This window comes from Oncorhynchus clarkii, chromosome 17 (assembly GCF_045791955.1).
Source record: "Oncorhynchus clarkii lewisi isolate Uvic-CL-2024 chromosome 17, UVic_Ocla_1.0, whole genome shotgun sequence".
NCBI classification, from domain to species: domain Eukaryota; kingdom Metazoa; phylum Chordata; class Actinopteri; order Salmoniformes; family Salmonidae; genus Oncorhynchus; species Oncorhynchus clarkii.
The window spans coordinates 27,913,506-27,939,446 of record NC_092163.1 but is presented as its reverse complement, the minus strand read 5'-3'; the positions used below and the strand labels follow the sequence as shown (position 1 = coordinate 27,939,446).

Below are 25,941 nucleotides of genomic sequence, written 5' to 3'. Positions count from 1 at the left end.
TCGGGCGGTGCTCGGCGGTCGTCGTCGCCGGCCTATTAGCTGCCATCGATTCCCTTTCCGTTTGTTTTGGGTTATTGGGTAATTGGGTACACCTGTTTTGTATTAGGGTTTGTTTGTAGGGTATTTAAGGGCACTAGGCCCGCTGGGTATTTGTGCGGGCTTGTTTTGTTACTCTGTGTTTGATGGTGTCATTTTTTTTGTGTATTTATTCTCCGGACTATTTTGTCCTGTTGTTTGGACTGGCAACTTATATACGCCCTGTGTGTTGGCGTGACTGTTTTGTTGCGCTGGGGAATACATTTGAAAAACGACTGAACCCTGCTCTCTGCGCCTGATTCCACCCACCACACCTAGTTGATCGTAACACCTGTTGACTTTTTCCACATTTTGTTATGTTACAGCCTTATTCTAAAATGTATTAAATAGTTTTTCCCCACATCAGTCTACATACAATACTGTACCCCATAATGACAAAGCAAAAACAGGTTTTTAGAAATGTAAGAAAATGTAAAAAAAAAAAAAAATTCAATGAAATTTTTCAATTACAAGTATTCAAATCAAATCAAATTATTAGTCACATGTGCTGAATACAACAGCTGTAGACCTTATGGTGAAACACTTACTTACGAGCCCCTAACCAACAATGCAGTTAAAAAAAAATATGAGTAGAATAAGAAATAAAAGTAACAACTAATTAAAGAGCAGCAGCAAAATAACAATTGTGAGACTACTCAGCGAGGTACCGGTACAGAGTCAATGTGCGGGGGTACCGGTTAGTTGAGGTAATATGTACATGTAGGTGGAGTTATTAAAGTGACTGTGCGTAGATGATAACAGCAGAGATTAGCAGCAGTATAAAAGAGGGGGGAAGTGCACTGCAAATTGTCTGGGTAGCCATTTATTTAGATGTTCAGGAGTCTTATGGCTTGGGGATAGAAGCTGTTTAGAATCCTCTTGGACCTAGACTTGGCATTCTGGTGCTGCTTGCCGTGCGGTAACAGAGAGAACAGTCTATGATTAGGGTGGCTGGAGTCTTTGACAATTGTTTGGGCCTTCCTCTGACACTACCTGGTGTTGAGGTCCTGGATGGCAGGAAGCTTGGCCCCAGTGATGTACTGGGCCGTACGCACTACCCTCTGTAGTGCCTTGCGGTCGGAGGCTGAGCAGTTTCCATACCAGGCAGTGATGCAACCCGTCAGGATGCTCTCGATGGTGCAGCTGTAGAACCTTTTGAGGATCTGGGGACCCATGTCAAAACTTTTTAGTCTCCTGGGGGGGAATAGGTTTTGTCATGTCGTCTTCATGACTGTCTTGGTGTGCTTGGACCATGTTAGTTTGTTGGTGATGTGGACACCAAGGAACTTGAAGCTCTCAACCAGCTCCACTACACCACCGTCGATGTGAATGGGGGCGTGCTCGGTCCTCTTTTTCCTGAAGTCCACAATCATCTCCTTTGTCTTGATAACGATAAGGGAGAGGTTGTTGTCCTGGCACCACACGCCAGGTCTCTGACCTCCCCCCTATAGGCTGTCTCGTCGTTGTCTGTGATCAGGCCTACCACTGTTGTGTCATCAGCAAACGTAATGATGATGTTGGAGTCGTGCCTGGCCATGCAGTCATGAGTGAACAGGGAGTACAGGAGGGGACTGAGCACGCACCCCTGAGGGGCCCCTGTGTTGAGGATCAGCATGGCAGATGTGTTGTTACTTACCCTTATCACCTGGGAGCGGCCCATCAGGAAGTCCAGGATACAGTTGCAGAGGGAGGTGTTTAGTCCCAGGGTCTTTAGCTTATTGATGAGCTTTGAGGGCACTATGGTGTTGAATTCTGAGCTGTAGTCAATGAATAGCATTTTCACATACAGTAGGTTTTCCTTTTGTCCAGGTGGGAAAGGGCAGTGTGGAGTGCAATAGAGATTGCATCATATGTGAATATTTTAGTGCGGTGTGCAAATTGGTTGGGTCTTGGGTTTCTGGGATAATGGTGTTGATGTGAGCCATGACCAGCCTTTCAAAGCACCTCATAAGCACAGACATGAGTGCTATGGGTCAGTAGTCATTTAGGCAGGTTACCTTAGTGTTCCTGGGTACAGAGACTATGTTGGTCTGCTTAGGGCTAGGCCCCTTTTTTGTTTTTTTGACGTGCCCAAAGTACACTGCCTGTTGCTCAGGCCCTGATGCCAGGATATGCATATAATTGGTACCATTGGAAAGAAAACACTTTAAAGTTTGTAGAAATGTTAGAAGAATGTAAGAGATATGGTAACTTCAGAAACGAATAAGAAATATCAGTTTTAGTTCAGGGAGACAGTCTTGGAAATTTGTGTTTGCACGCACCATGAAGACAGGACGCACCTACTAAAATCGGTTTCCTATTGAACATACTTCTTTCCGTAAGAAATATTATGATTACATTTTAGGGTATCTGAGGAGTAGATAGAAACGTATTTTGACTTGTTGAAACAAAGTTTCTCTGTATGTTGAACGAGTGGATTACTCAAATCGATGGCGCCAACTAAACTGACATTTTGGGATATAAAGAAGGATTTTATCTAACAAAACGACACTACATGTTATAGCTGGGGCACTTTGGATTACAAATCAGAGGAAGATTTTCAAAACATAAGTGAATATTTAATCGCTATCTGTGAATTTATGAAACCTGTGCCGGTTGAAAAATATTTTGATGTGGGATGCCGTCCTCAAACAATCGCATGGCATGTTTTCGCTGTAATAGCTACTGTAAATCAGACAGTGCAGTTAGATTAACTCTTGGAACTACCCATCCCGGGTCCGGGAGAATTGTCATCAGAATTGTCAGCAACGGTCAAGAAAAATTACTAGAAAATATTCATATTCATGAAATCACAAGTGAAATATAGTGAAACACAGCTTAACCTTTTGTTAATCACCCTGTCATCTCAGATTTTGAAATTATGCTTTACAGCCAAAGCAAGACAAACGTTTTTGTAAGTTTATCGATAGCCTAGCATAGCATTATGTCCAGCTAGCAGCAGGAAGCTTGGTCACGAAAATCAGAAAAGCAATCAAATTAACCGTTTACCTTTGATGAGCTTCGGATGTTTTCACTCACAAGACTCCCAGTTAGACAGCAAATGTTCCTTTTGTTCCATAAGAACATATTTTTATAACAGACATATCTCTCCCCATCTTCACAATAACTTTGTCAATATGACTTGAGCATGATAACTGACCATCCAATGTTTTGTTTTTTTTACCAATGTTACTCCGCTTCTCCAACTTATTCAATGTTTTTTTCACTTTACTGGTAAAATAGTCATTGAAATGATGGGCTGTAACAAAAGGTTTTGTTATAATTGACCCATCAACTTGAATGATTGAGATGAATTGGGTTTTCTGCCCATAATATAATTTATGGTGCTCCAAAGTCTTTTTTCACAACAGTATGTCAACCAATCAGCTGAGAAGCCTGACTTGTTTGCCACTTTTTTTGCATCATTTATTTGAACCGTAACATTTTTCAATTCATCATCGATCCAGAGGGCTCTATCAGTTCTCACAGTTAGTTTCTTAACAGGTGCTTGTTTGTCAACAATTGTCAATAAAAAAGTGCTGCATCTCGATTCTACTCCAAATACACAACATTATCTTCAACGAAAGTGTCCTTAGAAAACATTTTGAGTCCTTAGAAAACAATTGGAACTGAAATTGCTTTGGAGCAATGCTCTGCAGCAATGGTGAAGATATGATCAATACAAGTGGGTGTCACAGATCCAACACTATTGGTATATAGTAGTTGGTTGAGTGATAACCTGAGTCATGTTACAGGCATTAGCCACAGTAAGAAGCTTCCTCTTGAGGGGACACATATACTGAACAAAAATATAAACGCAACATGCAACAATTTCAACGATTTCATTGAGTTACAGTTCCAATAAGGAAATCATTCAATTTAAATAATTTCATTAGGCCATCATTTATGGATTTCACGTGCCTGGGAATACAAATATGCATCTGTTGGTCACAGTACCTTAAAAAAAAGATAGGAGCGTGGATCAGAAAACCAGTCAGTAACTGGCATGACCACCATTGGCCTCACGCAGTACGACACATCTCCTAGAGTTGATCAGGCTGTTGATTGTGTAATGTTGTCCCACTCCTTTTCAATGGCTGTGTGCATTTGCTGGATATTGGCAGGAACTGGAACACGCTGTCATACACATCGATCCAGAGCATTCCAAACATGCTCAATGTGTGACATGTCTGGTGAGTATGCAGGCCATGGAAGAACTAATGCACAGCCCCAATTCCTTCAGGAATTGTGCATAGATTCCTGCAACATGGGGCCGTGCATTATCATCCTGAAACATGAGAAGAAAGCAGCGGATGAATGGCAAGACAATGGGCTTCACGATCTCATCACGGTATCTCTGTGCAATAAAATTAAATTGTATTCATTGTCCGTAGCTTATGCCTGCCCATAACATAACCCTACTACCACCATGGGGCACTCTGTTCACAGCTTTGACATCAGCAAACTGCTCGCTCACACAACGCCATACACGTGGTCTGTGGTTGTGAGGCCGGTTGGACCTAGTGCCAAATTCTCTAAAACAATGCTGGAGGTGGCATATGGTAGAGAAATTAACATTCAATTATCTGGCAACAGCTCTGGAAGACATTCCAGCAGTCAGCATGCCAGTTGCACGCTCCCTTAAAACTTGACTTCACAAATCTGCACATTTCCGGTTCCTAGTCCAACTCTCTAACCACTAGGCTACCCTGCCGCCCCTTTTATTTCAGCTCACAAAACATGGGACCAACGCTTTACATGTTGCTTTGATATTTTTGTTCAGTGTAAATGATAACCAGTTATATTCAGGTCACCAAGCAAATAAATGTCTCTGTTAGCATCAGATACCTTATCTATCATCACACACACATTCCCCAGTTACTGACAGTTTTCAGTTGGTGCATACAGTGCCTTGCGAAAGTATTCGGCCCCCTTGAACTTTGCGACCTTTTGCCACATTTCAGGCTTCAAACATAAAGATATAAAACTGTATTTTTTTTGTGAAGAATCAACAACAAGTGGGACACAATCATGATGTGGAACAATATTTATTGGATATTTCAAACTTTTTTAACAAATCAAAAACTGAAAAATTGGGCGTGCAAAATTATTCAGCCCCCTTAAGTTAATACTTTGTAGCGCCACCTTTTGCTGCGATTACAGCTGTAAGTCGCTTGGGGTATGTCTCTATCAGTTTTCATGAGGTTGTCACCTGGAATTTATTTCGATTAACAGGTGTGCCTAAAAGACCAAGTCCATATTATGGCAAGAACAGCTCAAATAAGCAAGAAGAAACAACAGTCCATCATTACTTTAAGACACGAAGGTCAGTCAATAAGGAACATTAAGAACTTTGAAAGTTACTTGTGCAGTCGCAAAAACCATCAAGCACTATGATGAAACTGGCTCTCATGAGGACAGCCACAGGAAAGGAAGACCCAGAGTTACCTCTGTTGCAGAGATTAAGTTCATTAGAGTTACCAGCCTCAGAAATTGCAGCCCAAATAAATGCTTCACTGAGTTAAAGTAACAGACACACAAACATCAACTGTTCAGAGGAGACTGTGTGAATCAGGCCTTCGTGGTTGAATTGCTGCAAAGAAACCACTACTAAAGGACACCAATAATAAGAAGAGACTTGCTTGGGCCAAGATACCCGCGCAATGGACATTAGTCCAGTGAAAATCTGTCCTTTTGTCTGATGAGATTTTTGGTTCCAACCGCCTTGTCTTTGTGAGACACAGAGAAGGTGAACGGATGATCTCCGCATTTGTGGTTCCCACCGTGAAGCATGGATAAGGAGGTGTGATGGTGTGGGGGTGCTTTGCTGGTGACACTGTCTGTGATTTATTTAGAATTCAAGGCACACTTAACCAACATGGATACCACAGCATTCTGCAGCGATATGCCATCCCATCTGGTTTGCGCTTAGTGGAACCATTATTTGTTTTTCAACAGCACATTGACCCAACACACCTCCAGCCTGTGTAAGGGCTATTGACCAAGAAGGAGAGAGATGGAGTGATGCATCAGATGATCTGGCCTCCAAAATCACCCAACCTCAACTCAGTTGAGATGGTTTGGGATGAGTTGGACTGCAGAGTGACGGAAAAGCAGCCAACAAGTGCTCAGCATATGTGGGAACTCATTCAAGACTGTTGGAAATTCATTCCAGGTGAAGCTGGTTGAGACAATGTCAAGAGTGTGCAAAGGGTGGCTACTCTGAAGAATCTAAAATCTAAAATATATTTTAACACTTGTTTAACACTTTTTTGGTTACTACATGATTCCATTTTGTTCACCTATATTAACCAGGTAGGCTAGTTGAGAACAAGTTCTCATTTACAACGGCGACCTGGCCAAGATAAAGCAAAGAAGTGTGACACATACAACAACACAGAGTTACACATGGAATAAACAAACATACAGTCTATATACAGTGTGTGCAAATGAGATAGGATAATGGAGCTAAGGCAATAAATAGGCCATAGTGGCAAAATAATTACAATATAGCAATTAAACACTGGAGTGATAGATGTGCAGAAGATGAGTATGTAAGTAGAGATACTGGGGTGCAAAGGAGCAAAACTAATTAAAATAAATAACAGTATGGGGATGAAGTAGTTGGATGGGCCATTTACAGAATGTTTTTTCATAGATTTGATGTCTTCATTAATCTACAATGTAGAAAATAGTAAAAATAAAGAAAACCCCTTGAATGAGTGTCCAAACCTTGGTATATAAAGTGGTATATATATAGAATACTCATAAAAGTCACCTTGTCCGAGAGAGATTTACACGGTTATCAAAACGTCACATCAGGGTAAGCCTACACAAAACATGGCCATTTTTTAAAAGTGTTTCTAAAATCCCATATAGGAAAAATTTATGGTGGAAAAAATTATTGGAACCATTCCCTGTTTGACCACTAGGTTTTATGGGTGTTATGACAGCTCCACTGACGGGCTCTATTGTCAGAACATTAGTTGTCGAGTTAGCATTAGCATTTTTTTGTGAGTGCTACTCTCTCTGCCCACCTATGGTGCATTCATGGTCTCTGTAGTGTCCTACTGTATAGTGTAGCTGCCCTATTATGCTCCCATGTATCTGTTAAAATATATTGGGTAAAAGCAGCAGCTAGCACAGCAAATTGTGGGTCGCTGGGGGGTCAGCCAGTTGGTTCAATGCTAACGTGAGAAGCCAGTGCTAACGGTAACATGAGATAGAAGGCTTCATCGTGTGGAGGACTATCTATGCCTTTTTGATTAATGGCTGTTCACTTAAAAACCACCAGGTCATCATCTCTCTTTATAGTTTTTCCTTTTTTATTTTCCTGGCATTAATGTACATTATTTGGCCATGTTAAAAGCTAATGTTACCTACCTCTGTCCATTTGCAAGTCATGGGCAGCCATCCATTTAAAGTCCAAAAGCACTAGCTGCTTTTCACATATCTCTAATTTCACTCGGACAAAAACTGTGTTTGTATGTCGAGATGGACCCTTTCTGAAAGAGAACATTTCATTCACACAGTCCACTCAGAAGTTGGTAATGGGTAAACAAACTTCCGTAGGTGTACCAGCTCTATAGTGAGGAGGTGGTTAAGCGCTCACAGCGTGGCTCCTTGCCATTGCTTATGCAACTGAGAAGGGAATGGTTTGTCTTTTCAAGTGGTGCAAGATGGGAAAACCCACTTTGCTGAAAAATATTATATTTTATATATGATGCAAACATACTGTACTGATGCATGCAGGGCATTGTGTATCTCTGTTTGTTGATATTTATAGAGTAAGATTGGGTTTTCTGTGGAAGCCTGGCAGTATACAGTAGCACACAAAGAGTGTGAATACAGTTTTGAAAAAACTACACTTGAAAAACAATAATAGTACTTTGAGTTGCCTATGGCATTGCAGTACACCACACAACAACTTACTGTGTTTGGGACATGGATTTTTTTTAAATCTTTTGAACAAATACCAGTCTTTTAGTTCTGTGCTGACAATTTGAAAATAACTTATTGAGAGGGGCTTAAATGGGATCAAACTTTGGCTTTTGTTTGCGCTACAGAAAGCTAAGCTATTAATATTTGTGACCGGCTCGATTCAGTCTTATACAGCAAAATTTGAAATGTTTTTTTTTACATTGGATAAAATTAGAGACTCAGAGCTAGAAAGTGGTATATCTTACACGACAGTTGAGGAACAATGGGAAAGTAATTCTGCTTTGAAAGTTGATAAACTTGTAACCTCACTTTTGAGAAAATGTCCTTGAATATTTTGGTAAACCTACTGGAGACCTCTTCTTTTCTGCATCCATTCAGCATCGTTCATACCCTCCTAAGCCTTATCCCCACCCATCTCTTTAAGGATTCACATGTGAGGCCATGTACCAAACAACCAAAGATTTCAACACTAAAGGCTGGTATATACTACGGTGTGTTCGTAAATTCAATCTGGAGGGCCAGAGTGCGCTCTGGGCTTTCATAAACTCAGTGTGTTGTTAGATGGTTCGTTTGTAAATTCAGAGCATTTCGCTTTCGGAGCATTCAGAGCACACAATCTCACTGGATGCACTGGCCGAGGAGTAGGGTTCTGACCTAACAGTTCTGACCTAACAGCAGTCAAGCACCCAGGCTAACTGGCTAACGTTGGCTAGCTTGTTAGCTACTTCTGAGAGAACAGCTTACTCTGACCATTTTACTCGCCCTAGCAGAGCTGGTTAGGCTGTTTTTATGTTATCCAGAGCATTGGTGACTGTAACTGTGCTGCTGGCAACATTTATTTTGCCAACGTTACTGACACTGGCCATATTCAACGGGTGTTGAGCATTCGTAACTTTGTCAGTTATTCTTCGTTCTGCCGAGTGCGCTCTGAAATCGGAATAAATAGCCAGTGCGAATTTACCAGCTACATTTATCGACGGATGACGCAGTGACATCATGAACATTCTAATGAAATGGTTATTTGCATAGTGGAATTTTTTGTTTAGACTTGTAGCTAGCTAGCAAGCTAGCTAAACAATGAACCATAATCCTAACTCATAACGTTACTACCCTGCATGAATCTGCAGGTACAGTTGAAGTCAGAAGTTTACATACACTTAGGTTGGAGTCATTAAAACTTGTTTTAAAACCACTCCACAAATTTCTTGTTAACAAACTGTAGTTTTGGCAAGTCGGTTTGGACATCTACTTTGTGCATGACTCAATACATATTTTTTTACCACGTTCATCTGTACAAACGATAGTACGCAAGTGTAAACACCATGGGACCACGCAGCCGTCATACCGCTCAGGAAGGAGACGCGTTCTGTCTCCTAGAGATGAACATACTTTGGTGCAAAAAAAGTATCTATATCCACGGTAAAACAAGTCTTATATTGACATAACTTGAATGGCCGCTCAGCAAGGAAGAAGCCACTGCTCCAAAACCGCCATAAAAAAAGCCAGACTACGATTTGAAACTGCACATGGGGACAAAGATCGTACTTTTTTGAGAAATGTCCTCTGATCTGATGAAACAAAAATATAACTGTTTGGCCATAATGACCATCGTTATGTTTGTTGGGAAAAGGGGGAGGCTTGCAAGCCGAAGAACACCATCCCAACCTTGAAACACTGGGGTGGCAGCATCATGTTGTGGGGGTGCTTTGCTGCATGAGGGACTGGTGCACTTCACAAAATAGATAGCTCATGAGGTAGGAAAATTACGTGGATATATTGAAGCAACATCTCAAGACATCAGTCAGGAAGTTAAAGCATGGTCGCAATTCGGTCTTCCAAATGGACAATGACCCCAAGCATACTTCCAAAGTTGAGGCAAAATGGCTTGAGGACAACAAAGTCAAGGTATTGGAGTGGCAATCACAAAGCCTTGACCACAAATCCCATAGAAACGTGTGGGCAGAACTGAAAAAGCATGTGCGAGCAAGGAGGCCTAAAAACCTGACTCAGTTACACCAGCTCTGTCAGGGGGAATGGGCCAAAATTCACCCAATTTATTGTGGGAAGCGTGTGGAAGGCTACCCAAAATGTTTGACCCAAGTTAAACAATTTAAAGGCAATGCTACCAAATACTAATTAAGTGTATGTAAACATCTGACCCACTGGGACTGTGATGAAATAAATAAAAGCGGAAATAAATCATTCTCTCTCTACTATTATTCTGACATTTCACATTCTTAAAATAAAGTGGTGATCCTAATTTACCTAAGAAAGGGATTTTTTACTAAGATTAAATATCAGGAATTTTTAAAACAGAGTTTAAATGTATTTGGCTAAGCTGTATGTAAATGTCCGACTTCAACTGTGACTAACCAACTAGGTTCAACTCACCATCAGTACGACCAAGAATATGTTTTTCGCGACGCGGATCCTGTGTTCTGCCTTACGAACAGGACAACGGAGTGGATCCTATGCAGCGACCCAAAAAAACGACTCCGAAAGAGAGGGAAACGAGGCGGTCTTCTGGTCAGACTCCGGAGACGGGCACAGCGCACACCACTCCCTAGCATTCTTCTTGCCAATGTCCAGTCTCTTGACAACAAGGTTGATGAAATCCGAGTAAGGGTAGCATTCCAGAGGGACATCAGAGACTGTAACGTTCTTTGCTTCACGGAAACGTGGCTTACTGGAGAGACGCAATCCGAAGCGGTGCAGCCAACAGGTTTCTCCACGCATCGCGCAGACAGGAAAAAACATCTTTCTGGTAAAAAGAGGGGCGGGGGCGTATGCCTTATGACTAACGTGACATGGTGCGATGAAAGAAACATACAGGAACTCAAATCCTTCTGTTCACCTGATTTAGAATTCCTCACAATCAAATGTAGACCGCATTATCTACCAAGAGAATTCTCTTCGATTATAATCACAGCCGTATATATCCCCCCCCAAGCAGACACATCGATGGCTCTGAACGAACTTTATTTAACTCTCTGCAAACTGGAAACAATTTATCCGGAGGCTGCATTCATTGTAGCTGGGGATTTTAACAAGGCTAATCTGAAAACAAGACTCCCCAAATTTTATCAGCATATCGATTGCGCAACCAGGGGAGGAAAGACCTTGGACCATTGTTACTCTAACTTCCGCGACGCATATAAGGCCCTGCCCCGCCCCCCTTTCGGAAAAGCTGACCACGACTCCATTTTGTTGATCCCTGCCTACAGACAGAAACTAAAACAAGAGGCTCCCACGCTGAGGTCTGTCCAACGCTGGTCCGACCAAGCTGACTCCACACTCCAAGACTGCTTCCATCACGTGGACTGGGAGATGTTTCGTATTGCGTCAGATAACAACATTGACGAATACGCTGATTCGGTGTGCGAGTTCATTAGAACGTGCGTTGAAGATGTCGTTCCCATAGCAACGATTAAAACATTCCCTAACCAGAAACCGTGGATTGATGGCAGCATTCGTGTGAAACTGAAAGCGCGAACCACTGCTTTTAATCAGGGCAAGGTGTCTGGTAACATGACCGAATACAAACAGTGCAGCTATTCCCTCCGCAAGGCTATCAAACAAGCTAAGCGCCAGTACAGAGACAAAGTAGAATCTCAATTCAACGGCTCAGACACAAGAGGCATGTGGCAGGGTCTACAGTCAATCACGGACTACAGGAAGAAACCCAGCCCAGTCACGGACCAGGATGTCTTGCTCCCAGGCAGACTAAATAACTTTTTTGCCCGCTTTGAGGACAATACAGTGCCACTGACACGGCCTGCAACGAAAACATGCGGTCTCTCCTTCACTGCAGCCGAGGTGAGTAAGACATTTAAACGTGTTAACCCTCGCAAGGCTGCAGGCCCAGATGGCATCCCCAGCCGCGCCCTCAGAGCATGCGCAGACCAGCTGGCCGGTGTGTTTACGGACATATTCAATCAATCCCTATACCAGTCTGCTGTTCCCACATGCTTCAAGAGGGCCACCATTGTTCCTGTTCCCAAGAAAGCTAAGGTAACTGAGCTAAATGACTACCGCCCCGTAGCACTCACATCCGTCATCATGAAGTGCTTTGAGAGACTAGTCAAGGACCATATCACCTCCACCCTACCTGACACCCTAGACCCACTCCAATTTGCTTACCGCCCAAATAGGTCCACAGACGATGCAATCTCAACCACACTGCACACTGCCCTAACCCATCTGGACAAGAGGAATACCTATGTGAGAATGCTGTTCATCGACTACAGCTCGGCATTCAACACCATAGTACCCTCCAAGCTCGTCATCAAGCTCGAGACCCTGGGTCTCGACCCCGCCCTGTGCAACTGGGTACTGGACTTCCTGACGGGCCGCCCCCAGGTGGTGAGGGTAGGCAACAACATCTCCTCCCCGCTGATCCTCAACACTGGGGCCCCACAAGGTTGCGTTCTGAGCCCTCTCCTGTACTCCCTGTTCACCCACGACTGCGTGGCCACGCACGCCTCCAACTCAATCATCAAGTTTGCGGACGACACAACAGTGGTAGGCTTGATTACCAACAACGATGAGACGGCCTACAGGGAGGAGGTGAGGGCCCTCGGAGTGTGGTGTCAGGAAAACAACCTCACACTCAACGTCAACAAAACTAAGGAGATGATTGTGGACTTCAGGAAACAGCAGAGGGAACACCCCCCTATCCACATCGATGGAACAGTAGTGGAGAGGGTAGCAAGTTTTAAGTTCCTCGGCATACACATCACAGACAAACTGAATTGGTCCACTCACACAGACAGCATCGTGAAGAAGGCGCAGCAGCGCCTCTTCAACCTCAGGAGGCTGAAGAAATTCGGCTTGTCACCAAAAGCACTCACAAACTTCTACAGATGCACAATCGAGAGCATCCTGGCGGGCTGTATCACCGCCTGGTATGGCAACTGCACCGCCCTCAACCGTAAGGCTCTCCAGAGGGTAGTGAGGTCTGCACAACGCATCACCGGGGGCAAACTACCTGCCCTCCAGGACACCTACACCACCCGATGTCACAGGAAGGCCATAAAGATCATCAAGGACATCAACCACCCGAGCCACTGCCTGTTCACCCCGCTATCATCCAGAAGGCGAGGTCAGTACAGGTGCATCAAAGCTGGGACCGAGAGACTGAAAAACAGCTTCTATCTCAAGGCCATCAGACTGTTAAACAGCCACCACTAACACTGAGTGGCTGCTGCCAACACACTGACACTGACTCAACTCCAGCCACTTTAATAATGGGAATTGATGGGAAATGATGTAAATATATCACTAGCCACTTTAAACAATGCTACCTTATATAAATGTTACTTACCCTACATTATTCATCTCATACGCATACGTATATACTGTACTCTATATCATCGACGGTATCCTTATGTAATACATGTATCACTAGCCACTTTATACTATACTATGCCACTTTGTTTACATACTCATCTCATTTGTACATACTGTACCCGATACCATCTACTGTATCTTGCCTATGCTGCTCTGTACCATCACTCATTCATATATCCTTATGTACATATTCTTTATCCCCTTACACTGTGTACAAGACAGTAGTTTTGGAATTGTTAGTTAGATTACTTGTTATTACTGCATTGTCGGAACTAGAAGCACAAGCATTTCGCTACACTCGCATTAACATCTGCTAACCATGTGTATGTGACAAATAAAATTTGATTTGATTTGATTTGATTTGAGGTTCAATGTTAGCTAGCTAGCTAACATTAGGCTATACCTAGCAATGCAAATGGATCTGAGATACAAATAATATTACTACACAGATCATACATTTAACGTTTGCTAGCGAGCCAGCCGAATAACGTTAGCTTGCTAGCTAACAGTAGGCTTTAACTTGAAATGAAAAATACTTTCTGACTAAATTACAAACATGTAATATCTGAAAATGTAGCTATCTTACCCGTATACATGGATGGACATTTCTCCCTCTCTGTCACAGATGCCATGGTTACTCTTACTTTGAAGATGAAATCTGGAGACAGGTGTTTTATACACCAGCCTTCTGCTTGTTCACTTTTCGACTCCCTCTACATATTTGCAATCACATGCCAGAATCTTCTCCATCTCCTTAGCTATCATACACTACAGTAATTCCATCGGGCATTCCACTGATTTCAAAACTCGGTCCTTCAGAAAGTGGAGAGCAACATTTTTGCAGTTCTACTATGTGATATCTTTAAAAAAAAGCTGGGTTAGAAAGGATTACCTTGACATATTGACCAGTTCATGTTATAGACAGAAGCGTGCAACATGGCAGACCAATCCGAACTCATCTCTCAGCATGTCCAGCTCACCCATTATCTCAGCCAATCCTGTCTTTTTCAGTGGCTAAACCAACTAATCTTGTGATTTAACCATTGTATTTGTATTTAATTATAGCATACAAGTTTGATATTAAGGCACATGAAAGTTCACATGTTCCAGAAGCCATTTCTGCCCAAAAAGTTTACATTCAAATGGCTCTCCTGTGAAGTAGTGACGCGTGACATACACCTAGTTTCCTGAAACAAGTCACATTTGAATGTCATCCATCTCCCCACTCTTTCGGACTATGCCATCCATAGTAGTGGTTTAAATACTTAGATGTTGCATTGAGTTCATAGAGTTTTAAAAAAAAATACTACATGAAAAAGTTGTCAAATTTGTTCTGTACATTTTCAAGGATCCACAGCACTAGGGATAATTCTCACACGTTGCTCTTCATGAACACAATGGTGCTTAACTTTTCTGGACTTGAGGCAAATTTGTATTTTGTGTCTAAAATATCCATATGGATCAATAGGACCAAAGACAAACCTCATTGGACAATGGTCATTAGTGTTCATCCACACAACCTTTAACCTGCATCTTCCAATAATCTCTGAACCATTATCCTCAAAAGGTCATGCTCCTTGACCTAACAGAAAAGGTGAATCTTCACATCTGCCCGGTAACAACTTTTTGTAGGGCCCTATACTCTGCAAGGGCCCTTAATTAGAAAAGACCTGGCTTCAAATACTATTGAAATCTTATGAAGTATTTTAGTGTTTGCTCTACCCTACCTGAAGTGCCAATGGGTGGGATTTGCAGTTGTTGGACTATTGTATTAGTCCATTTAGCCAGGAAGGCTCAATCAAGCACAGATATAGTATTTTAAAATAATTTAAAATAGGATTTGAACCCAGGTCTGGTAGAAACAGCAAGAAAGCATTTCTCAAATTGTAGTCGTGTGTATGCTTTTAAGTCGTATTTGCACACGAGACATCCTCACAGTGACCCCAAAGATCAACACAGTGAGAAGCAGAGCCATCTCTCTGACTGGAGAGTCGCTGGGTGAACGTTGCGTGAACTTTTTTGCGCTGCGTTAATCCTGTGACTAATGTGGTTCTCTTCTAAGGGGACGCTGGACAGCAAAGACAAGCCAGGAAATTAGATTTGTGTCACAGCCATCTAACCCCTACCTGATGCTGCTTGTGTTGATTGACAGGGCACAGCACATGGCTTTGCGTAGAGCACAGATCAGCACACAAGAGAGCAGCCTCTTAGTGGAATCCCACCACAGGTCTAGTAGAGACTAAAGTAATCATCACTCATATGGTCATATAACCTTTGGATGCTGTGGAAGGCTGTGGAGAACTGTAGCTTGTGGAGGTCACAGTTATGACAGCGCCAGCCTATCTGGGCTAAGTGCAGGAGAGATGTGAAATGAGAGAGATCACAGAGAAGAGGAATGGGATACGGTGGCCACGTGCCTCGATCAATATGGCCCACATCCAGGTATATTTGTGAGCCGAGGAACATTCAGTGTTATAGACTCAAGCCCTGCGTTGTAACTCATTGGTTTTGACGTGTCAGGAGATTGGCTGAGCATGAATAGACATGGAAGTGGGGAAATCTGATGTGTCACCTGGGAGAGCTGGATGGACAAATGTAGAGCAGGCAGAGACGCTTTCAAGGGATATTTTTCATGCCTTGAGTAAAATGACCCAGACATGTTAGTAGTGGCAGTCTTTTGGATGTGCAGTAAAGAATATTCAACTGATACATTTCATTACACACACAGGTTTGTTAACCCGATTCCAGTACAGTTTATTGTTTCAAAGAGATTATGTTCGTATTGCCTATTGCATTATTCAGCAACATTTTCGCTATGTTCCTAGGTCCCCTGGCCGCGCTAGTGCCTACTCTGCACTGTAAGCATTAAATCGATTACTTTCAAACTGAACAGTAGATGTGGTTCACAGGAGCCAACCGAAGGTCACGGCTCCACAATACTGTCTACTAAACAAATAATGACACAATCTAATAAAAGAACCAAGGTACGGGCTAATAAAGGCTAGATTTATTTTTCTGTCGCGGCAGATGGGAAATATTATCACTAAATCCTCATAGGGACCTCAGTAAGCAGGCCATTGACTTTTATGACAGTAATTTTTTTCCCTCCACTTTTTTTTCCTTCCTCACCTTTATGCGGAATGCTGAGGAATGAATCACAACTGAAAGTAGTGGAGAAATAACTTTTCATGTGAAAACACCTAGGCTTTTATGGCTTTACTAAATTATCCATAATATGGGAAGGGAGCACTCGGTCCTGCAGATTAGGGTGGGCCGGACTAGGGGAGGGTGCCGCATTAGCCAGTGCCACCGTGCAGCCATCACCGCCGCGCCGGAGATGGGCACAAATCTCTTTTACGAGGCTGCCCCTTAAATAGCTGTCAGTCTAGTGTCTCACACATGGCACTCTCTTCCAGCTCCCCACACGGTAATTGAACCATCTCCCCATGAGTGCAGAATGCTGTGGGAAGCCGTTTGAACAGACTGTGTTTGTGCCATTAAAACCGACCCGTGCATAAATCTTGCCAGTAGGTGCGAAAAATAAATATATCACACCAAAACCCTCCATTCGTTCCAGAGGAGCTGGCCTTAAAATGTGTTTTTTTTATTAGAGCTTTCATTTTCGCACGTATCTTCCTCAATAGCCTATGTATTTTCATCCCCAGTACAGTAAATCACGGAGGGTACAATTACTCAGACACACTCCACACACCTAGCTCGTTGAACTATTAGATGTTTTAAAACACTGACGCGGGATTTGACCTCATTTTTTGTTGTGAACACTGTACTACTTAGTAACTAACATGCTATTAATTGGTAATAAGCATTCGAAAGCGCCACATTTTGCATTGTTGTCCAGTGTGCTTATTGGACGCCGTTGCAGAGCATCTGTGAAATATGCAGTTCACCACTCCACGCTTTTTCCACTGAGAGACAGACAGCTTGAAAGCTGAGAGGTGACATTTAGGCGGGGGTGTTTGTACGACAGAAATTAAGCACCCTTTAATGTATCTTTTATGACACAGCCAGTCACTACTAATTTTCCTCAACTGTTTCAACTGAGAAGGGTGTAAAGTAGTTAGATCTGTGATGGGTAATGGTATGCCAGACTCCCCCGTTCATGTCCACATTAGACAACGAAGAAGCAATGGAGATGAGGCCAGATACAGTACTTTGTGACAACTGCTGATGTATAAATGGCTTTATAAGATACATTTGATTTGATTGCTTCAACCATGGTCAGAACGATAAGTTTCAAAGAAATTATGTTCATATTGCCATTGTGACAACACAATTCTGAGATCGTGGCAGGGACTGTTTCCTGATACATTTCCTCGGAGATACATAGTCTCTTTCCCATTCAAAGACTAAACTGCATCTACCTCCGAGTTGTGTGTCTTAAGTTTGAAATTGGCAGGGATATGCAGTCCATATCTGCTAGCTGATGTAACATCAATGCCATTGCTGAGCAGGAATAGTGATGTATGTGCGATGCTGGTACATTGATATTACATAGCTGTGCGTCCCAAATGGCACCCTATTCTCTACATAGTGCACTATTTGGACTACTTTTGACAAGAGCCCTATTGGGCCTCGTCAAAAGGAGTGCACGTTCTAGGGAATAGGTTGCAATTTGGTATGCAGACATAGGTTTCAGAATGCCTTTCATTCTGGTGGAGCAGTGATATGAGGTTCTATAGTATATGCAACATTAATGGCCAGGACACGCTAATAGCTAATAGGTCTTTCCAAACAAACAGTAGCCAGAGATTGAAAACATTCAATGTGAAACTCGGCTGAATACGAGAAAGATCCACAAACAAACAGGTAAACATGCTTGTTAAAAAAAAATATGTGCACTTAGTGTATATCTGCCATTACGCTGTTAAAAAAAAGGAAATAAATTACTGCACTACCTTCCGTCTCATCTCAAAGCAATTTACTCATCCGCTTCTATTTAGAGAGCGGGCAAAACGAATCTTTAGATAATGAATAATGGGCGCTTTCTTCATTAAAATACTTTTCTCATTACTGTAACATTTTGTTGTTTACCTATTGGGTTAGTCAATAACTTTTATTGAAATTCTCTTGAGGCTGTCACAAAGTGGAATCTGCTTAAGACTGACAAACCCCACAGCCGATAACTAATGCCTTAGCTGCTTCTGCTTGTGAGAGCTGAGGCCAGCCAAGGCATTAGTAACGACTCTAGCTGCTGCAGACTTACTCCTACTTCACCTTTTTTTTAATATATACACAATAACGTAGCATTTGCATTTATATAGTTCTTCCAGCCGCCTCGCACCCAGGCAGCCCCGAAACAGCTGAGCGTCACGCTGATTATTACCTGGGGAAAATTAAGATAAGAAAGTAATCCCATGAAAGGGAATGGCTGCTCTGCTTTACCAGTGCACAACCAGGTATGCAAAAATGGACTACCCCCCTATTTCCAGCAATGCAAAAAAAGTTATCTGCTGTAATGCCTTCTGTTTCTAAGGCGATAAGGACAGTTTCAAATTGATACCAGCCAGACAATGACAGAAAACCTGATATTTGAGGATAGGCAGGGTATCTACTTTTAGCCCCGTACCAACCCCCCTGATCTCCCGAGCTTACATTATGTTTCGCTGTAAGGAGATCAAGACTGTTCGTAGCAGTGATAATGATGGTAGCATACAACACAGTACACGCTTAAAGACCTCATTCGAACAGCATCAATAGATCCAGCCATTGAATAATCCAAAGGGAGTTGAAATATGAACTCTAAGCGGGAATTAGGTTCAATTTAAAGAGCTACACTGATCACAAGGATTTAGCAGTGCAATAATAGGACGCTAGCTTAAAGTTCAAGCACATCACAGAATTCCCAGGCTTTAGTTCCGTACCATTGCAGAGAACATTTACTTTAGCTAGCTTTGCTAATAGCTGGCGCAAGTCACTGTGGAGAAACTTTGCGGCCCTGCTAGCGAGAGAAACGAAAAAAAAAACCTGTGGTAATGGCTGGGTGGCTTTTAATGATAATCCACTGTCCTTTTCCTTACACCACCATGACAGGAAACAAACAGAGCGCTGACACATCCTGCTAATTAGCATCATTATCATACGGTCATTATGCGACTGGACAGTAGCATGACAGGGCTCTGGGAAAGACTACAGCTGTGACCTTTTGTGGACAACACCAGCTGTCAGTAATTACCTATATCTTGGCCTGGGATGGAGGCCGACTCTCTTTCCTTGAGGGGCCATTGCTGCCATTCAAGGTGTTTCTCCACAGAGAAATGGCTAACAAGCTAAAAGGCAAGTTTAGCTTCCTTTCCCCACAGGACTCAGGCTCATTAAGCTTTATGTGCTTAGGGCTTTGCTTTGGCTAAAATGTGTGACGAAATGTAAATATGGCCTTTGCATTGTAGTGCCAGAGGCCTGTGGCTACACACACAATTGACTTGGAACAGAGCGACAATTATGCTTCAATGAAACAACTGTGTTCCCCAATAAATCACAATTTTAAAGTCATCATGGAAACTATTCATGTCCATATGTGGTTGTAATCACTGTTAAATGTTTCTTCAATTTATCACGTTCTTTCATCAGTCTTTGAAAATAGAGTTGTTAAATGTCTTAATGTTCTCTTTCATCTCGAAAGACACAGCTTGTTGTCCTATGAAGGGAAGAACACTTGGTCACGAAGGGGAGGTGTCCTGAAATAACACATATATTATTTTGAGGAACTGAAATGGCTCCACAGCCTTTCCAGCCTCCCCACTCTCTCTGTCTCGTGGTTCCTCTTCCTCACTGATTCACTATCTGTTTGTATGAGTGGAGGGCTCACCTGGCCGTCCTGAAGCCTTGTGTTATTATGCTGTTCTGACATGTAATTCTCCTGCAGGAACATCGGTGATGAAGGTCACTGCGTCGGATGCAGATGATCCTACATACGGGAGCAGTGCCAGGGTTGTGTACAGCGTGCTGGACGGAGAGAGGTTCTTCACAGTGGACAGACAGACAGGTAAGAGTAAGGGCAGACTCACAGATGGGTAAGGGTAAGGGCAGACTCACAGACTTGTAGTTTTACAAATTACAAATGAAATTGTATTCGTGACACCTTACCGTGAAATGCTTACTACACGACAACGCAGATTTTTTAAAAGTAAGTAAGAAAAATGTGCTCAATAAACTAAAGGAAACATAGTAACACAATAAATAACAATAACAAGTCTAAATATAAGGGGTACCGAATCAATATACAGGGGTTAGTCGAGGTAATTGAGGTAATATATACATTTTGGTAGGGGTACAAAGAGTAGCAGCAGCGTATGTGAAGAGTGTGAAGGAGTGTGTGTGTGTGTGTGTGTGTGTGTTGGAGTGTCAGTGTAGTATGTGTGAGTGTGAGGTTAGAGTCCAGTGAGTGTACATCCAGCCTGTGCAATAGAGAATAAATAATAATTAAATAAGGGGGTCAATGCAAGTAGTCCGGGTAGCCATTTGATTACAGGAACTATTCAGCAGTCTTATGGCTTGGGGGTAGAAACTGTTAAGGAGCCTTTTGGTCCCAGACTTGGCGCTTTGGTACCGCTTGCCGTGCGGTAGCAGAGAGAACAGTCTATGACTTGGGTGACTGGAGTCTTTGACAAGTTTTAGGGCCTTCCTCTGACACCACCTGGTACAGAGGTCCTGGATACTTTATCCAAGGAAATAATAATGAATCAGCAAATAGTGAGTTTATGTATTTCTTGTCTCATACCTCAAATTGTATACTTATACTTCTCAAAATCTAAGAATAGGTATTGAAATGAAATAGTTATCATTACATCTCTGAAGTGTTATATTACAGTCTGTTGAGAAAACTGATTGTATCTACCAGTCAGCACATTTGGGTGAATTCCCTCTTTGTCTGAGGTACATGGGCATGAACTGTGGTCTCTCATGCATATCCCAAGGTTTGTGTTGTCTGCAAATGTACCCCCTACTTTCAATGATTCCTTTTTTGGTCTTCCCACTTTGATTCGGTTGTGCCTAGATGATGAATGGTCTTGCCTCAGCGGCGTTGGATCATTTTTATGCATTTTTATGAATGGCCCTGCCTCAGACTCATAGATCATTTTTTATTCACAATCAGTTCAAATACACTATGTATTTGTAAGTAAGTGGACACCTCTTCAAATTAGTGGATTCGGCTATTTCAGCCACACCCGTTGCTGATATGTGTATAAAATCATGCCCGCCACCATCCAATCTCCATAGTCAAACATTCACAGTAGAATGGCCTTACTGAAAAGCTCAGTGACTTTAAAAGTGGTACCGTCATAGGATGCCACCTTTCCAACAAGTCAGTTAAAATGTATGACCTGCTAGAGCTGCCCCAGTCAACTGTAAGTGCTGTTATTGTGAAATGGAAACCTCTAGGAGTGACAACAGCTCAGTCGCGAAGTGGTAGGCCACACAAGCTCAGTGAACAGGACAGCCGAGTGCTGAAGCGCGAAGTTTCTAAATATCGTCTTTCCTCGGTTGCAACACTAACTACCGAGTTCCAAACTGCCTCTAGAAGCAACGTCAGCACAATAGCTGTTCTTCGGAAGCTTCATGAAATTTCCATGCAGCTAAACACAAGCCTAAGATCACCGTGCGCAATGCCAAGTGTCAGCTGGAGTGGTGTAAAGCTTGCAGCCATTGGACTCTGGAGCAGTGGAAATGAGTTCTCTGGAGTGATGAACGCTTCACCATCTGGCAGTCCGAAGGACGAATCTGGTTTTTGCAGATGCCAGGAGAATACTACCTGCCAGAAGGCATTGTGCCAACTGTTTGGTGGAGGACGAATAATGATCTGGGGCTGTTTTTCATGGTTCGGGCTAGGCCCTTTAGTTCCGGAAGAGGGAAATATTAACGCTACAGTATACAATAATATTCTAGATGATTCTGGGCTTCCAACTTTGTGGCAACAGTTTGGGGAAGGCCCTTTCCTGTTTCAGCATGACAATGCCACCGTGCACAAAGTGAGGTCCATACAGAAATGGTTTGTCAAGATTGGTGTAGAAGAACTTGAATGGCCTGGACAGAGCCCTGACCTCAAACCCCATCAAACACCTTTGGGATGAATTGGAACGCCGACTGCGAGCCATGCCTAATCGCCCAACCTCAGTGCACAACCTTACTAATTGTGACTGCATGGAAGCAAGTTCCCGCAGTAATATTCCAACATCTAGTGGAAAGACTGCCCAGAAGAGTGGAGGCTGTTATAGCAGCAAATGGAGGACCAACTACATATTAATGTTCATGACTTTGGAATGAGATGTTCGATGAGCAGGTGTCCACATACGTTTGGTCATGTAGTGTAGGTGCAGGTAAAAGAACAGAACAGCTGAGAATTTCACCTCATAAATTTTGTCGCGGTCACTCAAAAGTGTTAATCCTTAACCATCTTTCTGGATCCATGAACAATGACTTACATTTGAGGGTTTTTTAAAGGAATGGTATGTCATTTGAATGTATTTTAACTTCACTATGGTATTTGGTATTGAAGTTCAAGTTTGAGTTACTTCTCAGGATAAAAGCCTAAGGATTCTACTTAATTATATTCCATACATTTCTAGAGATATAACAACTTCTTGGAGCTCTGATCTCACTACCCTGTCATAAAAATACATTTACATTTTGGTAAATTTGCAGACACTCTTATACAGAGCGACTAACAGTCAAACACACAGGGCTCAGTCATTGACAACTGATGTGCAATATTTTTTTAGGAATGAAATTTCAAGTATGTTACAAACATTAGCAGTCAAGGAACATTTGATAGAGTTGAATGAGATCTTACTAAGAAAGAGCTGATGCAAAAAGCTGAATTTATGATGTCTCCCATGCCCTTGGTTCTTGAAAGCAGTATTATGTGCCTCTATATCCCGCAACTGAATTTGACTATGCTGACATACAAACATTGCCTGCAGCTACTTGATGTTGAATGTGAGTGGAATCTCTAAGTTGTGTGTCTAGCAGACAAGCACAATGCAAGGCACTGGGAGAGATGCCATCAACCTGGGCAATGCAACAATGGAATTTGATGCAGATATCCCACCAGGGAATATAATTGCATTAGTCAGCAGCACACAGCTCCCACTATTTGACCAGAAAGTTGACTCTTTACATTATCATCTCGTTCAGTGAGTCTGGGATCGGTATGAAAATATATACAGATGGAAATTGCACTGAAAGGAGGAGAAATTCACAACCTTCTCTGATTTAGAATTTCCTTTTTCTGTTTTGAAATACTCTTAGGCCATTCTGATATATGGCTTTTTCCCGGAGTCACCTCATCACTGTTGACGTTGAGACTGGTGTTTTGCGGGTACTAATTAATGAAGCTGCCAATTGAGGACTTGTGAGGTGTCTGTCTCTCAAACTAGACACTCTAATGTACTTGTCCTCTTGCTCAGTTGTGCACCGGGGCCTCCCACTCCTCTTTTTATTCTGGTTAGAGCCAATTTGCGCTGTTCTGTGAAGGGAGTAGTAAACAGCGTTGTATGAGATCTTCAGTTTATTGGCAATTTCTTGCATGGAATAGCCTTCCTTTTTCAGAACAAGAATAGACTATTGAGTTTCAGAAGAAAGTTATTTGTTTCTGGCCATTTTGAGCCTGTAATCGAACCAACAAATACTGATGCTCCAGATACTCAACTATTCTAAAGAAGGCCAGTTTTATTGCTTCTTTAATCAGCACGACAGTTTTCAGCTGTGCTAACATAATTGCAAAAGAGCTTTTAAAATGATAAACTTGGATTAGATAACACAACGTGTCATTGGAACACAGGAGTGATAGCTGCTGATAATGGGCCTCTCTACGCCTATGTAGATATTCCATTTAAAAAAATGCAGTTTCTAGCTACAATAGTCCTTTACAACATTAACAATGCCTAAACAGTATTTCTGATCAATTTGAAAAGCAAAAAACATGCTTTTCTTTCAAAAACAAGGACATTTCTAAAGTGACCCCAAACTTTTGAACGGTAGAGTATATTTATGTTATTGTTAAAGCGTCGGAACTTCACAAAATGCTCACTCACATCACATGAAGAGAAGTCATAAGATTGTCTTGGTTTTCTATCTTAAATCCACTCCTCCTAGATTGCCAGTGAAAGACGAGCACTGGATTTTTCGCCGGAACATTCTTCAGTGGTGTGTGCCTTCATTCTGGCCCCTATATATTATTCATTTTAATACAGCTCAGCCGTAATGATATAAGCATGGAGGCACAGATGTGACACAATCTACTCTATCAAGACGAGCTGAGAGGGTGAAATGGAATGTGCCGCACTTGTGCCTCTAATAGAGTGCTTAACTGAAGTTGATATTCGCTACTAGAGAAGATTTAGCAGGCTATCACATCTGAGAGCTAAGCGCTAACGTGACCTTTCCCTTTCGGCGTCTCTCTCTCCCTCCATCCCTCCATACACCCCCCCCCCACCCTCTTTCTCTCATATCAGGACTGATTCGGACGGCCGTGGCAGATCTGGACCGGGAGAAGCAGGATCGCTACGAGCTGGTCGTCAAGGCAACTGACATGGCAGGCCAAATGGGCGGTCTCTCCGGCTCCACCACAGTGACCATAGTTATCACAGATGTTAATGACAACCCACCACGCTTTCCGCAGAGTGAGTCACTCTCTTATTAAGAGGCGGGACGAGATATATGCTTGCAGTGCACTTACACCCATCAGTAATATAAGTATCAGTCTACATGGAGTGTCCAGAAGCACTTGGAGAAAATAATTTCACTTATATTTATCCACAGGTCTAACACTTGGCTTAGAAGGGTTAAGCAATTAACTGATGAAAGTGGTTTTGGGAGTTTCCATATGTCTGCATATGATAAGGCACAGAATCAATAGAGCTGATTAACGATTTTTTTATTCCAGTGGTATGGATTTATGCTGTTGACATTCGTAATGTATCAGCTGGAGAAAGGTCGTAATGGAACCCGGTTATCAATATAGAGGGTCCTGTTTGAATACTTCAGAAATGCATCCTTCCTTCATACCTTTCTTGAAGTACTAACAGATCTGACCTGGTGAAATTAATAGGTTGCTGACCTTGCTTAAGCTTATCCAATCACTTATAGATATCTGCTAAGCTTATGGAAATAAGGAAGGAAGATGTCTGTCTAAAGAATTTAAACAGGGCCTTGGAAAATAAAATGCTGCAACATTTTCCTGTAATTTAGAATTCTGATACTTTTCTTTTTTATTTCTCAGTGTCTTGTATAAATGAAACTCAAGTGAACAAACTTGAACCAAAGCAGTACTATACAACAGCAAAAAAATAGACAAATTCTATTTCACAACGGACATATAAATATGTATTGTACATTTCACATTGGTCCTCAGTAAAAGGATGAGGATGTCTTCAACATGTGTTTCCTGGTGAAACAAAATCCTACCTATGACACTAGTACATGATGCAGAAACGTTAAGAACCTTTTCTAGTGTATTCTTGACGTCTTCGTGGAACTAAAAGTGTAGTTATCTTGTAAACCACATGCACAATACCAGCACATGGTCTGTTAATCAAATCAAATGTATTTATAAAGACTTCTTACATCAGCTGATATCTC

The 25,941-nt window shown here is 42.2% G+C and overlaps 1 protein-coding gene across 1 annotated transcript in view; it reads left to right on the top strand.

The window, feature by feature from the left end:
• LOC139370665 (cadherin-22-like) overlaps positions 1–25,941 on the top strand; it is a 134,358-nt gene that overhangs the window by 26,346 nt on the left and 82,071 nt on the right. The window contains exons 4-5 of the mRNA XM_071110279.1: positions 20,228–20,347; positions 24,816–24,983. Coding sequence (XP_070966380.1) covers positions 20,228–20,347; positions 24,816–24,983 — 288 coding nt within the window. The remainder of the gene's footprint in view (positions 1–20,227; positions 20,348–24,815; positions 24,984–25,941) is intronic.